Genomic DNA, 16,211 nt, shown 5'->3' on the forward strand with positions numbered 1-16,211 from the left:
CAGCTCTGGAGACCCCGGTTTGGATCCCATGAATAGCCATTGGGAGAGTCACACTCTCTCAGCCTCAGGGGAAGGCAATGTCAAACTTCCTCTGAACACACCTTGCCCAGATAAACCCGCGGCCCCCCCCCAACGAACTACAACTCCCAGAATTCCACAGCGCCTTGAGCCAGACAACAAGTTAAAGCGGGACCGAGCCGGGTTATCTCTCACCTCCGCCGTTGTCTGGCGGCGGAGGTGGCCCCCATCCTCCTCCGGCTTCGGGGGTGAGGGCTCCGGCTCCGGCCTGGGCTCCTCCAGCGCTGCCCGCCTCCTCGGAGGCCTCCAGCTCCATGGCCGACGGAGGGCAGCTGCTCCGCCGCCGACGCTGCTCCTTCTTCTGCTTCTTCTTCTCCTGACTGAGGAGAATTTGGAAAGGGGAGACGGCGCATGCGCGGCCAGACTCGGAGGCCACGCCATAGAGCGCGCTGCCTAGAGCGCCCACATAGCCGGCGGAAGTGGGGACTTCTCGAGAAGGCGTTTAGTGTTTACCGCATAGAGTCCACGTCCTAGAGCGGCTTCCGGTTTGGTCCTGAGAGCTCCACCATAGAGCGTGCTGCCTAGAGCGCCCGCATCGCCGACGGAAGTGGGGACTTCTCGAGAAGGTGTTTAGGGTTCACCGCCCTTCACAGTCATAGGCATAGAGGCCACGTCCTAGAGCGGCTTCCGGTTTGGTCCTGAGGGTCCCGCCATAGAGCGCGCCGCCTAGAGCGCCCGCAATGCCGACGGAAGTGGGGACTTCTCGAGAAGTTGTGTAGTGTTTACCGCCCTTCACGGTCATAGTCATAGAGGCCACGTCCTAGAGCGGCTTCCGGTTTGGTCCTGAGGGCTCCACCATAGAGTGTGTCGCCTAGAACGCCCGCATAGACGACGTAAGTGGAGACTTCTCGAGGAGATGTTTAGTGTTTATAGCGGTCATGGTCATAGAGGCCACGTCCTAGAGCGGCTTCCGGTTTGGTCCTGAGGGGCACGAGATGGCTCACTGAGGAGAACAAGTCCAAAACACATCGCACAGTGGTCCCTCTACATTCGCTGGGGTTCAGGGAGAAGGACCCCGGTGGATTGTGGAAAAAACACAAACACAAAGCAAAACACTCCGAAGATGCCCATAGCCACAGATGCTGGCGAAACGTCAGGAATAAACTTATAGATTATGGCCACAGAGCCATGAGAGCAAGCCTCTCTAGGAACATCTGGGTCCTCCAGTGCAACTCTATGGTCAACTTTTAACAAAGTTGCACCGGAAGACCTAGAGATTCCTAGAGAGGATACTCTACTAAGCCTTTGTAGCTCCTTCAGTGCAACTCTATGGTCAGTGTCTGTCGGATGTTGACCACAGAGTTGCCCTGGAGGACCTAGAGATTCCTAGAGAGGATACTCTACTAGGCCTTTGTAGCTCCATCAGTGCAACTCTATGGTCAGTGTCTGTCGGATGTTGACCACAGAGTTGCCCTGGAGGACCTAGAGATTCCTAGAGACGATACTCTACTAGGCCTTTGTAGCTCCATCAGTGCAACTCTATGGTCAGTGTCTGTCGGATGTTGACTACAGAGTTGCACTGGAGGACCTAGAGATTCCCAGAGAGGTGTCCTCTGAGATGTCCCCAACAGATGGCCATCCAGCCTCTGTTTAAGAACCTCCAAAGATGGAGACTCCTGGAAGGACCCAACCCTGAGTCCAAAGTGGACTGAGAAATCGTTTGTATTAATTCTTCCTGAGTGTCTTCTCATTCTTTTTCTGGGCAATAGTGCCATCTCCTGGTAGCAATGGGTCTCTACATCTTTTATTTAAATATCCCTCCTATGTGAGAGGAGGCCACTATATACGTGGAAATCACCTGATGGGCAATATAGAAATCAAATAGACTACATCAGGGGTTCTCAAATGGTGGCATGAGATCCCAGAGGAGGGGAGACCGTGCTTAATGTTGGTACAGTTGGTACAGTTCGTGTCTCCCTCCAGATTCGCTAGGGTTAGGGGCACAAGACCACCATGAATATTGAAAAACCGCAGATAACACAAACACCATGTTTTTAGCTGAAAGGACACCTCTCTAGGAACCTCTGAGTCCTCCAGGGCAACTCTGTGGTCAACATCTGACAGACACTGGCCATAGAGTTGCATTGGAGGAGCTACAAAGGCCTAGTAGAGTGTCCTCTCTAGGAATCTCTAGTTTAGGTCCTCCAGGGCAACTCTGTGTTCAACATCCGTCAGACACTGAGCATAGAACTGCGCTGGAGGAGCTACAAAGGCCTAGTACAGTATCCTCTCTAGGAATTTCTAGGTCCTCCAGGGCAACTCTGTGGTCAACATCCAACAGACACTGGCCATAGAGTTGCACTGGAAGAGCGGCAAAGGCCTAGTAGAGTATTCTCTCTAGGAATCTCTAGGTCCTCCAGGGCAACTCTGTGGTCAACATCCAACAGACACTGGCCATAGAGTTGCACTGGAAGAGCGGCAAAGGCCTAGTAGAGTATTCTCTCTAGGAATCTCTAGGTCCTCCAGGGCAACTCTGTGGTCAACATCCAACAGACACTGGCCATAGAGTTGCACTGGAAGAGCGGCAAAGGCCTAGTAGAGTATTCTCTCTAGGAATCTCTAGGTCCTCCAGGGCAACTCTGTGGTCAACATCCAACAGACACTGGTCATAGAACTGCAATGGAGGAGCTACAAAGGCCTAGTAGAGTGTCCTCTCTAGGAATCTCTAGGTCCTCCAGGCAACTCTGTGGTCAACGTCCGACAGACACTGACCATAGAACTGCGCTGGAGGAGCTACAAAGGCCTAGTAGAGTGTCCTCTCTTGGAATCTCTAGGTCCTCCAGGGCAACTCTGTGGTCAACGTCCGACAGACACTGACCACAGAACTGCGCTGGAGAAGCTACAAAGGCCTAGTAGAATGTTCTCTCTAGGAATCTCTAGGTCCTCCAGGGCAACTCTGTGTTCAACATCCGACAGACACTGGCCATAGAACTGCGCTGGAGAAGCTACAAAGGCCTAGTAGAATGTTCTCTCTAGGAATCTCTAGGTCCTCCAGGGCAACTCTGTGGCCAATGTCCAACAGACACTGACCATAGAACTGCAATGGAGGAGCTACAAAGGCCTAGTAATCTGACCGAAATGTTAATGTGTTCCTATTGGATAGAATCCGCTTTGATTCCTTCGGAAAAAAGCAGAATATAAATTAATATTATTATTACTACTAGTAGTAGTAGAGTATTCTCTCTAGGAATCTCTTGGTCTTTCAGTGCAAGTTTTAGTTAAAATTAACCATAGAGTTACATTGGAGGACCTAGATATTCCTAGAGAGAACATATTAATCAAATCTGTAAATAATCAAAGCCGCAAATATGTAGGGATGAATGTGTGTATGTATGTGTATCTATGTATGTATGTGTATATATATATATGGATTTTGGAGTATTTGCACATATGTGAAGAGATCTTGGCAATGGGACCCAGGTCTAAACATGAAATTCACTGATGTTTCGTATACACTTTACCCTGAAGGTAATTTTATACACAATATTTTTAATTACTTTGCACATGAAATAAAGTTGGTGCACTTTGCACCATCAGAAAGCCAAGGGGTCACTATATCAGCCAACTATGTGGACAATTCTGGATTTTCGAACATTTCCGATTTTGGAATCGCGGATAAGGGAGACTCAGCTCTCTTTATAACGGAAGTCTTTATAAGTAAAGGAACTGAATACCTATGTTGAGAAGTATGTCTCACACTTTAAAATTGTATATCCACGCTCTGGTCCATCACAGCATCCTTTCAGGAGTGATTCTTAGAAGGGAAACCCAGCTTGAGATGCAGAATTAATGATTGCCAATGTGCGGACAGCAAGCTTTCAGAGCAGTTTTCGGAGAATCGTGCGCTGAGGAAGAATCTGTTGCCGCTTGCATCTCTGAGAATGCTCCAGAACAGATATTGGAATGCTTTTATTCAGACTCATTTGAGCCTGTTTTGGCCACAGTTATTCAACGGCAGTTGTGTCCAGGAGGGAGATTTGGTGAACCAAGTCTCACACAGGAACCATGAGGGCATCTAGAAGGTCCCCGGACAAGGCGGCTCCTCCGTGGATGGCAAAATATATGGATGGTCATGCCCCATTTTATTCTATGGCAGTGACATGCACATAGACACGTCAGAGCATCTGCGTGCATGCGTTGCCATTGAATAATATGGGATATACCCAAGTTTAGAAGAATGGTCAATGAAGCTGCTGGAGGTAATAGAAATGGACAAATTAACACAGATTTTAAAGGATAAACATACAGATAAATTTGATCATGATTGGCAATTGGTTTTTGAATTTTTGAAGGAGCAATGGGGGAATGTAATCGTAAGAGATTAAGAATACGATTAAGATTTAGGAATATTTGGCAGTAATTGCTGAAAGGAAGGTATGCTTTTGTATTAGTAGTGAGGTCAGTGTCAAAGGAATAAATGATAAATGATAGTTTAATATAACTTAGAATATGAAGGTAGCAAATGTATTGAACAGATCAAAGCTGTTTCTTTAAAAAATGGGGGATACATCGAAACAGAAAAATATCAGAGAGAAGGAAGTGATGATAGTACAAAAGAAAACTGGAGATTGAAGACAGTTAACGGTAGGTAAAAAGATAGGTAGAAGGAGTGTAGTTAGGTGTTAGGAAGTGAAGGTAAGAGTAAGGATTAAGATGGTACAAGGAAAGAAGTATAGAGTAGGGAGAACAGAGAGAGAGTGAAGGGAAGAGTAAAGGATAGAGGTAAGATGGTATAAAGTGTGGGTTTGAGTGTTATTATGTTTGTATTTTGGATTGATTTGACTATTGTTTTTTATGTTTGGAAATGATGGATTGATTGTTTGAATAAACAAAATTTACTGTATGTATGTATGTGGGATATGGTAATCCACAGGAAGTCAATCACTAGCTCACTAATACAAAAAGGTCCACTGTACACAGCAATGATCTATTACATACCCAAATGTTGGAGGGCCTTCTGCTGTAGCCATGCCTGGTGTGACTACTCTTCGTTTGGGCTCAGCTGAACAGCACACTTGCAGACTAACCTTCTCATCTTCTTGTGGTGGACATAGCCACAAATTTGGAAGGGCCCCCCATATGTCCAACCCCCCACTCAGTGCAGGAACTCCATCAGAGAGACCCCATCACCTCTCCAGGGAACTGGTTCCATTTCCAACCACTCTGGCCATCAAAGAAGCTCCTTCTCATGGTCAATCTAAATCTACCTTCCTGTAGCTTAAAACTATTAGATCTGGCCCTACCTTTCTGGGGCAGCAGAGAACAAACCTGCCCCCTTCCTCTCTGTGATGATCTTTGAGGCATTTGAAGAGCGTCATTGTGTCACCCTTGCCTTCTCTTCAGCCTTTCCTACGTTTTGTGCTCCATGCCTCCTATCATCCTCACTGCCCTCCTTTGAACCCACTCCAACTTTTCTATATCCTTCCTAAAACGAGGCCATGATATCTGCATTGTTTTTCCAAGTTCCTGTGAGATCTGAGATCTTGCAGGATCCTAGAGATCTCACGAGAGCCTTGCTCTTGCAAGACCTGAGCCAGGCCTCACCTAATTTGCCTTGTTTGGCCCTGTCCAGTTTTGTGCTGGTAACCAGCTGTCTCATACTGGCATCTTGGAAACCTGGCAGCCCTATGATGAACTGAGGGACTTTACTAGCAGTAACCCTGCCTTGGGTCTAGAAATTCCAAGGTTTAGTGCTTGGGTTCTCTGGTTTGAAAGGATGAGGTACTGGGAAAGATCCCTTTGCTGCCAAAGACTGTAGTAAGCAGATGGTCCTAGATTCCAACCCTGGCACAATTGGTTAAAAAGAAGGATCAGGTGATAGGCAAGACTCTTCACTGGTCCTAACACTGGACCCTTTAGCAACTGACCATCCTTTGAATGCATTAAGACAGTGACATCTATCAGCACCATCCACATGATGGATGGAGAGGTTAGGAGTTGTAGTCCCACCTATCTGGAAGAAACCAGTTTAGAGACTGCTGCTATATACAATAGATTTTTGTTTATTTGTTTCCTGAGTTGTTGGTTATGTGCCTTCAAGTCGTTTCAGACGTAGGGCAAACCTAAGGCTTTGGTAATGAACAGATGACTATGCAGCATGAACATCACAACAATTGTGTAGTTCAGGCGTGGGTGACTGAGCAAGGGCTGGAGGCCAATTCCATCCCCCCATTTTGCATCGCTTCCTGTCACCATTTTGGAAACGACACAAATGAAAGTGGAGGGATTTGGGGGTTGTTCTATGTGTTTGGGGGGCATTTTGCATGTTTTGGGGTTTAAATTGCCCCTGATACATTTTAAAATGTGGAGGCATTGGGGGATGGGCAGAAGACTTTGGGAGCCAAAGAAGCAGAATACGGAGGCCGCATGGACACTTTCTCCACTCCACTTTTAAAAAATCTAACCTTATTTCCAACTGATGGCCCTTATTTTTTTATGTGTCCAAACAGTTCTGGATGCTGCCGTTCAGGGAAGATTCAACCCACACATCTGTACAACTCCCTAAAACCACCAAAACAGGCCACGCATAATAAAGAGTTGTCCAAAAACTGCTTTTTAATAAGGTCTCCTTAAATTAAATTTAAGTTAACAACCAGCAGACTTTTCTCTGTGTAAACATTTTCTCACTCTTGCTATCAGGACAAACAATGAACGACATTCCCTTTCCCCTTTCTTTTCTCACCCACCTCCCTGCCACCCCTAAACACCTAACACTTTCTTCATGTATGGATTATCTTTTGGGAAACTCAAAACAATCCTTCCTACAAATCTAGGCACAAGTCTACTGGGATCCGTCCACATTCACCAAACCCACGTCACGATGGGGCCTATGTTAAAATACCAAATGAATCCAATAATTTCCAACAATGGGGCACAATGTCACAACCAAGCTGCCTCCACCTGCCCCTCCCTCGTGTCCTTTAAAAGCCCACTTTGTTTGTTTTGGCCAATCCAGAAGAACCCAGAGCCTGGGTGCAAGGCTTGGACTTTTGCAAGCTGCTGAGTAACCTCTGCTTGAAAATCCTTGTCATACTTGAGTCCGGCCAAGTGCCCCAAAGCTGGTGGGATCTGCTCCGGTCAGATGTCCATGTAAACCAGGATGACTTTGGTTCCCTCTTGGTGGATGGCGTGGACAAGGGTCTAAGATGCCATTATGCTGGCACCATGAAATTCAACAAGCAGGGCATCAGGAGAAGGATGGCCCACCTGACTCGACTGGATGACCGCACTGGCAGAGGCGAGGACCGGCCTCCCCACCATATGGTCTTAGTGTTCCATGTACCCATGGGACCTGTGTTCCCAGGATCTTGACAATGGCAATGGGGTCATCCTCTAGGCAGTACCAGAAGGAGAAATCACAACAGGACAAGAGATCATGGCAAACCCACAGCTGCCAATTGGGTGCAAAAAGGCAGCTAATCCCACTCTCTTCTCCACCCCTTTACCCTCAAAGTCCAGTGGTCCCAAACTAAATAAGTAGACAGAAAGAAAATACCTCTGTTGAATTCCACAGTCCCCAACCCCACCCAACGATGGCGTTTCATCTTACGTCTATACAAAGAGAACCACAGAAGGGAAGGACAGGCCTGGGCAGAACCAAACCCTGTCAATCTGAAAAAGACAAACAAAATGGATGAGCTGAACTGCACGACTGGGCGCTTGGTGGCAAGCACAGCATGGCCCGCAAGAGGCTTGTAGCAGGCAGCTGGGTTTTGGCACACATTCACAGAACCTAAAACACAGACAGTGTTGAAGAGGTGAAGCTGACGCATGCTGAAATCACATCACGGGCTGGCAAGTCTTTTGCTTCAAGCATGGCATGAAAAAATGCTTCTCGACTCCTCTTTTTAAGTTTTTGGGGGTTACTTTTTTCTTGGTTGACTGCAGTCACCCCTGCCTCCACAACCCCCCAGCCCCCAGAAGTATCTCACAAGGCCCTCTGCTTCATCTCCAAAATGCCCTGCTCCAGTGTGGCACCGGCCAGTTTGAGCTCCTCACACTTCTCCTTGAGCAGACTGCAAGCCTTCTGAAGGCGGTGGTTCATCTCGACGTAGGATTGAGTCAGCCGGTACAGGCGTTCCCTCTTGGCTTCTGGATCCTCATTTTTGGCTGGAGTAGGCAAATCTGGGGGAAGGAGGGAGGGGGGCAAAGACAGAGAAATGCATTATTGTACCTTTGGATGAGACCACAGGATCACAGTAACATAATGGCAAAACGTGTCACTGCTGGGAACATGCCACATTATCCTGTAATGCCTCATTGATGATGTAGTGAGCTAACCCTTTGCTACTAAGCAGAGGGGTTCTAAGCCCTTGTTAGCATATGGTCAAGCAATGACAGTTGTCTAGTGGTGTGATAGAGTCCATTTGTTGGATATTTTCTGCATTAGCCTAACAGTTTGAGGCTGGAAAAAGATATGAAGGCTGACAACAAATTGGAGGACTGAACTTTATTCCGTTTTTAATCTGTTTGCATAGTTCCCACAGCTGTGGGAGGGGAGGAAATGGGTCATGCTTGCATACTTTGATTTTCATTGTTTGCTTCTGCACTCGGGATACATCTTGGGAGCCCACCTTCCATCTGTTTTGGGTTGACAGGGTGCACTCTGGCCCAATGGCTCCTCAAATGTCCAGTAATGGGATCTCAATCTGATTACCAGATGAAGGATAATCTGAGCAGATTTAGCTGATCAGGGTCCAAACTCTATCACTGGCTGTGAGAGGAGATGCTAGACTCCATCAGTGAAAGAGATGGAAAGCTCCCACCATCGACTGCATCATCTACCATCTGATTTATTATTTTATTTTATTTATCCTGCCTTTCTTCCACCCTGGGATTCAAGGTTTAGATTTTAAAAAACACAGCAAGGCAATGGGGAGGGCAGGTTCTCAATACCTTCGCTGGGTTCTGCCAGCAGTACGAAGACAGGGTCATTGGGTTGAGCACGCTGCACATCCTCGATAATCTGATCCGTGTTGGGAGGCTCAGGGCGCGTGGGGAGCACCACCCGCTTCTTGGCCTTGGAGGTCATTGCTGGAAAACAAAGTGGCAAAGGAATGAGAAAAAGGACCAGCAGGGAGAGAATACGGAGGGTTTGAGACGAGTTCAGACCAAAATAGGACATCTGCAAACTAATCAGGTCCCTACTTGGAGAATAGGTAGTCCTCCAGTATTGCTGAACTACAACTCCCATCAGTCCGCTTTGAATGGGAGCATAGAGTTGGAAAGAACTCTAGGAGCAATCTAGGAATCCACTGTTAAGCAGCGACTATTTCGGTAAATCTTTCTTTCAAAAACTCCCAAATGAAGGAATATGGCCCTTGTGGTCCCTTCCATCTCTAAGATGTTGTGATTCTATGAGCTTCTGAGGGAGATGATTCTGCTGCCAAACAGGTCTTGCCTAGAGATATGAAGGCCTGAATAAAAACCAGAAACAATTAGAGATAGAAAGTGTTGTTTTTAACTAAGCCATTCTTTTCCTGGGAAAATTGGGGGGGAAATGGATGAGAAATTTTCTGTTAGATTGAATACAATACTTAAGAATTGTTAGTATATTTATCATGCCTTTCTCCCAAAATGGGATTCAACACAGCTTTCCCAAAATTTTCCATTTCCCCCTGAAAATAATTGTTTTTCCTTCCTTGGCTTTAAAATTTCCAGATGCTTTCTAGTATTTTCAGATATGTCTAATCTTTTCAGGGGAGTCTTATTTCAACATCTGAAGGACCACATATTTCCCCAGTCCTGGTGTGGATCCACACTACATAATCATAGCATTCATGAACCACTTAGACTGACAGGCCTCCATCTTAGGGAACCCTGGGATTTGGAGTTTGGAGAGAGACACAGAATTCTCTGCTAGAGAGGCTTAGTCCACTTCTTTTAATCACAGTGGCTGAATTTTAATTCAGCTAGCCCTCTATATCCATGATTTCAGCCATCCTCGGTTTGTAAATATTCAATATATTTTCAATTTTTATTTATTGAAAACCTTGATTTTGCCATTTTCTATAAGGGACACCATTTTACTATGCCATTGTATACACTGGGACTTGAACATCCATGCACTTTGGTATCCATGGGGGGGGATTCCTGGAACCAAACCCCAGCTTTGTTCGGTTCCAGGATACAAAGGACTCATTGTAGTTTGATTCCATTTTAACAATGGTGGCTCTAGAGCTGTAGATCTGTGGTTAGGATTATCTGACAGAGAGCTGTAGTTCACTCCCCTGAACTACTTCACTTGACCCTAGAAGAGAATGACAAATTACCCCCCCCCCCCAATTAAAATCCTTGACTTCTGCAGGATGGAGCCATGTAAGTTACAGTGGCATCGAATTGCTGTATTTGCATGTCATGGATAAAATCTCTCTGTAAGACGATTAGACCCAGATGACCGATCAAGCCCAGTGGCTTCTCTTTTCCAGCTTTTCCTTTCCAAAAAAGCTTGAATGCTTAATACTCAGGATCAGCCTGGATGAGAACCACTGGGGAAAAGAGACAGCCAGAGACACAGCAGCTCAGCTTGACAAGTCTTTATAGACAGCATTCAAGAGTCAGGAACCGCTGTGATGTAGTAGTTAGAGCACTGAACAATGGCCAGGGCAAATCCCACTGTCTCAGCCTCAAAGGAAGGCCGTAGGGGATAAATCTTGCCAAGGAGACCCTAGGGTTGTCATAAGATGCATCAGCTTGAGGATCCAAAATGAAAACAATTCTAGAATCAGAACGCATTCACCAATAACACTTCTTCCTACATATGCTTCCAGATCAGACCAAAGGCCTATCTATCCCAACAGTCTGTTCCCACAGTAGCCAAGCAATTGCCCATGAACGTTTGCTAGGACTGCAACTGCATATCTCACAAACAAATCACACTGATAACAGAGGCAATTCATAGGCTATACCCATCCTGACTAGTAGCTGCATGGTCTTTCCCACATTGAATTGCCTTTTAAAGCCACCCAAGTTGGCTGTTATTGTTACATATTGTGGCAATGAGTCCCACAGTTCAATGGCAGATACATATGCCATATTCCTGTCCTGGATCTCCCAGCTCTCAGCTTCAGTGGATGATCTTGCTCTCTCTCTCTCTCTCTCTCTCTCTCTATCTATCTATCTATCTATCTACCTATCTATGTAGACTATGGTAGTCTACTTCTTGAGATATCATGATGAAAGAGAGCATGAGTCTTCTTGGTACATCAGACCCAACCTGTTTCAACAGGAAGGATATATATCAGGAACAGACAGCTCCAGTCCTTCAGGTGTTTCTAGTCTACAACTCCCATCAAGACGAGTCAACATGGTTTATGGTGAAGGATGGGAGCTGCAGTCCAAAGACATCTGGGGAGCTAAATTTTTCCCATTCTTGGCGCATATACACAGAGAGAGAGTGTACCAGAAGAGGGAACATACAATCCCGCAACAAATGAACCACTGGATTCTGCAACCTGCATATACAGTTCATTTATCTTTGAGGTCTTGAAGGTGAAGCCACCTGCTAATCTTGAATGCTCAATTCTGTGATGACACCCACCACTTCTCATTGCAGGTGAAACCACTCATAACATTCCCTCTGTGCAACTTGATGAAACTGCAGATCTACAAGGCATTTCAGAAATTTTTGGATCAAGTCTGCAGAGTAGAAGAAGCATTCTCAGATGAAGCATTCTCCCTTCACTGTCACAGAAGAGAACAGAGGAGGCATTCTCCATTCACTGCCAGAGTAGACTAGAAGAGGCAGGAGGTATGGTCCTTTCACTGTCACAAAGCAGAGAATGTTTCTTCTAAGGCACCTGCTGTGATGCATACAAGTCTCAATCAAAAGCATAAAGAAGTTTGCAAATAAGGCTACTGTTACCCTGCTTCAATCACAAGGTTTTGTTTAGGGCTGTATATACTCATATGTAAGTCTAGATATTTTAGTTTAAAAAAATGACTCCCAAAAACTGGGTTGACTTATCCATGGGTCAAAAATAGAAACCACTCTCTTTCTCTGAGTAGAGGGGTGAAAGGCAAGAGCTTAGTCCATTCCAGGAGCGCCTAAAAGAAGCAACAACCTTTCTACTCTGTCCAGTTCTGACCTTTTCGAATGCCTGGATTGGAAAAGCACAATATGTTATGCCTGCCAGAATTGTGTAAGTTCTTTGGCATCGTTTTCCTTAGCTTCATCCTTTCTATTCTTTGCTACATGCCTCTACGTTTTACCCTTGACTTATCCACGGCTCAGATCAAAATCCATAATTTTGGCCCCAAAACCTGTCCTCGACTTATACATGAGGTCGACTTACAGTCGAATATATAAAGTAGGTGTTTAAGTAATGGTGTCTTCCATTTATAACCCACCCATCTTTTCTCACTGCTTCTTCTGTCTCTATTCTACTTCTTTTAGGAATGTTGTAATTGCATGTTTCTTCATGGCAGGGGATTGAAAGAGATGACCCTTGTGGCCCCTTCCAACTCCAAGATTCTACCTGGCTTCCAATTTTCACCTCTCCCTCCCTTGAATCTGCTACATAGGGCCAAAATACACTGCAGAAATAATCCAGTTTGAGACCACTTTAACTACCCAGTGCTAGGGAATTCTGGGAACTATGGCCTGTTACAGACGGCCAAAATAAAGCTGCTTCGGGTCTCTTTGGAGGTATGCTGTTTAAATGATGCATGCATCCTAAGAATCCGGAAGCTGCACCAAAGCTGCCCTCCAGTGCTTAGGAATGGAGTGTGGCTTTGGCGCGACCTCCGGACTCTTAGGACCCAGGCATCATTTAAACAGCATACCTCCAAAGAGACCCAAAGCAGCTTTATTTTGGCAGTCTGTAACAGACCTAAGGTTTGTTGTTGCTCCAGAGCTCTCTGACAGAGATGGCTAAATGTCCCACAAAACTACAGTTCCAGAATTGTTTAGAAATGAGCCAGGGCAGTTAAAGCGGTCTCAAAGTGGATTATTTCTGCAGTGTGTTTTGGCTCGGGGGGGGGGGGGGGGGGAACGAATGGCTGCACAATTCCTACTGATAGGGAGACATATAACTTAATTCATAATGCGTGCATGGATCACTTCCCATTTTTAAAACAAGCCAAAATTGGTTTAAAATAAATCACAAGGCAATGTTTTAAAAGACTCCAGGGTTTGCATAACTAAAAAAAACAACAAGGGGACATACTTATTTATCCCTCAAAACAATTGTTTTCCCAACCTGGTACCCTGCGGATGGGCAGGATGACCTGGTTTGACTGGGGATGGTGGGAACTGTAGTCCAACACTCCAGCAGGGATGCAGGTTGGGAAAGGGTTTTTTGCAGTTTTAATCAGGGAGGAGCATAATTCAGATATGGCACAAAACCCACATGCAAAAATTGCCCAGATTCAGTCCCATGCACCTCCATTTAAAGAAGACATCTTAGAGAGCTGGGGCTACTTGGGAGTAGACTGTCTCAGGCTGGAGGGACCAATGGTATGCCTTTGTTTAAGCATCATCCGAGGAAGTTCAATCAAATCTAAGTTCCTTGATCAGCCAAGATTTCTTTACAGCCCTAATTTCAATGGCAATCTGCAGAGTTCAAGCCCATTCTAAAATTTTAATGACCCTTTCCTTCAAAATCCCTGTGAAGTATCCCTCTTTCTTGCACCAATGAAATGGGTTGAAACCAAACCGCCAACTGTCTCTCTGATTCCTCCCCCTTCATGATGATCTCCGCTAAACAAACCTTCCATTCAACCAACAAATCTTTTTGGTTTCCAACCTGATTTTCTCTCCGGTCAACCATCTCCCACTTCCCCAGGGTTAAAAGGACACAAAAATACCTCTCCGAACATCCATTGCCTTGATGTACTCCTACGCCAGAAGAAGGTGACGATGGAATTTCGTGTGTGGTGTGTGTGTGAGAGAGAGAATTAATTGTGTGCGTGTGTGTTATGTGTGCATACCCTGAATCTATTGCCGAGACTTCACATCCTCACAATTTCCCATCGCTGCTCTGACGAAATGGCTGTTTCTGAATGCATCTGTCCACCTTTGCAAAAGAATTTTGCTCTATTTGAGATGAAGGAGAAGGAGAGATTTTGGTCACCTTGGGAAATCAAATTGTTCTCCCCCTTTATTTTTTTAAAGGTGTCCCCCCCTCTCGGCTTTTCTACGTTGGCCAGAAAAAGGACAGCCCATCCGCCTGAAGAGGCTTCCAGAACCTTCACCGCCAACTCTGCAGCTTCCCCCCCCCCCCCATCTCTGCAAAGGAGGGCTATGCAAGACGCATGCAGAAAAAGAGGGGAGGGAAGGGAAGGAAAATACAGAATACAACCCCAAATGCATTGGTTCTGCAGATACCACACCCACCCCGGTGCCAACACTCCCCAGCTGCCTCAGTGTGCTCAAAGAAGACCCCACCTCAGCCAAAGTGGATCCTTTCAACCCCCTCATGGGCAATTCTCCAGCTCCCCTTTTTAATGCCATCCACCGGTTCATCCCCAGCATCACCCAGAAGTTGATTTTAACCTCCCCCCGCCCCCCCAATTTTCTGTTCCCAGCATTCAAGGAGTTCTCACCTCCTCCCCTCTTCTGTCAGCAGGTTTTATATCCAGATCTTTCTTTCCTTCCTCCTTCTCCCCCCCCCCCCCCACTTGGGTTTCCTCTCTTCCTTGCAAGGCTTTCCCCCTTTTTCAAACCCATCGTCCCCCTCTTTTTTCTGGAACTTTCTCCCCCATCACCAAGAAATTTGCTCCTCTAAGACTCTTCAAGAAGCATCCTTTGCTCTCATTCAGCATCCCTCCAAAACAAAACACCTTATTCATCACCTCCTCCATCATTCAGACTCTTTAAGGTTCAATCTTTACCTCTTCCCATCTCCTCTTCCTTTAGGATTTGGACATCCCTGGCTCAATTTTCAGACTCTCCCCTTCTATTTTTTGGCCTTCTTCCTATCCAGCCCCATTCCAGATTTGGGAGTGGAGGGTTAGCAACAGCAATAGCCTTTCCATTTCCATACCGCTTCATCATGAACTCAGCACTCTCTACGCCGTTTACAATCCATAAACCAAAGGATTACCCTGCTTAAACCGAGACCACCACCAGCCCCTTGAAGCCAGGGGGACCAGATGCCCGAACTGCAAAGGAGGACAAGGTACCACAAAATGCAGGACACTCCAGGAAAAAAAAACAGGATATTAGAAAACAAAAACTAAAAACAGTCATCGAAATATAAATTCTTGCTTCATTAGACATGCTCAAATGGAAGACAGGCTGGCATTCCTCCTGGACAGAAGACTGAAATGGAGGGCATGCCCTGGAAAAAGAGGACATGTCTTCTCACCCTGTGTATAAATTTAAGTTCATGCTTCTTAGTCATGCTCAGAATGGAGGGCATTCTGGAATTCCTCCTGGACCGAAAGTTGGAATGGAGGGCATGCCCTGGAAAAAGAGGACGCCTGGTCAGCTTGCTTAAAGCTTCACTCACCATTTCCAAAGTAAGATTTCTTCCCACCCAATAGTATCACACACACACACACACACAAAACTGTCTTGCTTTCTCCATTCTGAGGGTCCCCCGAAGATCACTCAGACCTCCCCCACAAGCCAAGATTCACACTCCCTTTCCCAGCCACAAGCCCCCTCCTCAAGTTTACATACCCTTTTACAGACAGACACACACACACACACACAACTTGCCTATATTGTGATACCTTTGCAGCATCCTCTCTGGCTTCCACCTTTGGATGGAGTCCCTGTCCTCCGCCTCCAATGATGCCCCCATGTGATTCCTCCAAAGGGAGGTGGGATCTCTTCCATGGGGCCCCCTCTCCAAGGGCCCTTTCCTTGGCCTTTCTCCCTCCAGAAACAAACCTGCTTCCGAAGCTGGTCTCTCCCCTCCCCACCAAAATATTCTCCCCACACCTTTCCTCATTGACAGGTTGTGACCCCCAAAAATGACCCCTTGCTCCTCTCAGCCCCTGACAACAAACCCTTTGGATAGGGAAAACAGAACCCCATCTTTATTTATCTCTCCCCTACCTCTTTGCCCCCAATGATAGCAAACCCAGTTTGCAATGCCAAGCCTCACCCCTTCCCTCTTCCAGAACGAGATTATATGTTGCTGAAATATACAGATTGTAAACCACTTAGAGAGTGCTGAGTTCAC

General features: G+C 46.1%; 2 protein-coding genes across 6 annotated transcripts in view; both read right to left on the reverse strand.

Moving 5' to 3' along the window:
- The window catches only part of LOC149308389 (phosphatidylinositol 4-phosphate 5-kinase type-1 gamma-like), a 55,495-nt gene extending 54,675 nt beyond the window's left edge, over positions 1–820 (reverse strand). The window contains exons 1-2 of the mRNA XM_089536869.1: positions 670–820; positions 214–504 (exon numbers count right to left, since the gene is read on the reverse strand). Coding sequence (XP_089392995.1) covers positions 214–504; positions 670–820 — 442 coding nt within the window. The remainder of the gene's footprint in view (positions 1–213; positions 505–669) is intronic.
- A 5,795-nt stretch (positions 821–6,615) lies between these two features.
- Positions 6,616–16,211, reverse strand: part of CUNH19orf25 (chromosome unknown C19orf25 homolog) — a 10,833-nt gene continuing 1,237 nt past the window's right edge. The window contains exons 1-4 of one of the 5 annotated variants that reach the window (XM_089535700.1): positions 14,623–14,640; positions 13,885–14,113; positions 8,974–9,111; positions 6,616–8,202 (exon numbers count right to left, since the gene is read on the reverse strand). In XM_089535700.1, coding sequence (XP_089391826.1) covers positions 8,006–8,202; positions 8,974–9,111; positions 13,885–13,900 — 351 coding nt within the window. In that variant the 5' untranslated portion in view covers positions 13,901–14,113; positions 14,623–14,640 and the 3' untranslated portion in view covers positions 6,616–8,005. Of the gene's footprint in view, positions 8,203–8,973; positions 9,112–13,884; positions 14,384–14,464; positions 14,518–14,622; positions 14,641–16,211 lie in introns of those variants that run through there. The other 4 variants (XM_089535699.1, XM_089535704.1, XM_089535702.1 and 1 more) reach the window with 4 other exon arrangements.

This window comes from Sceloporus occidentalis, unplaced genomic scaffold (genome assembly GCF_023333645.1).
Source record: "Sceloporus occidentalis isolate IW3139 unplaced genomic scaffold, rSceOcc1.0.p SCAF_8, whole genome shotgun sequence".
Classification (NCBI taxonomy): domain Eukaryota; kingdom Metazoa; phylum Chordata; class Lepidosauria; order Squamata; family Phrynosomatidae; genus Sceloporus; species Sceloporus occidentalis.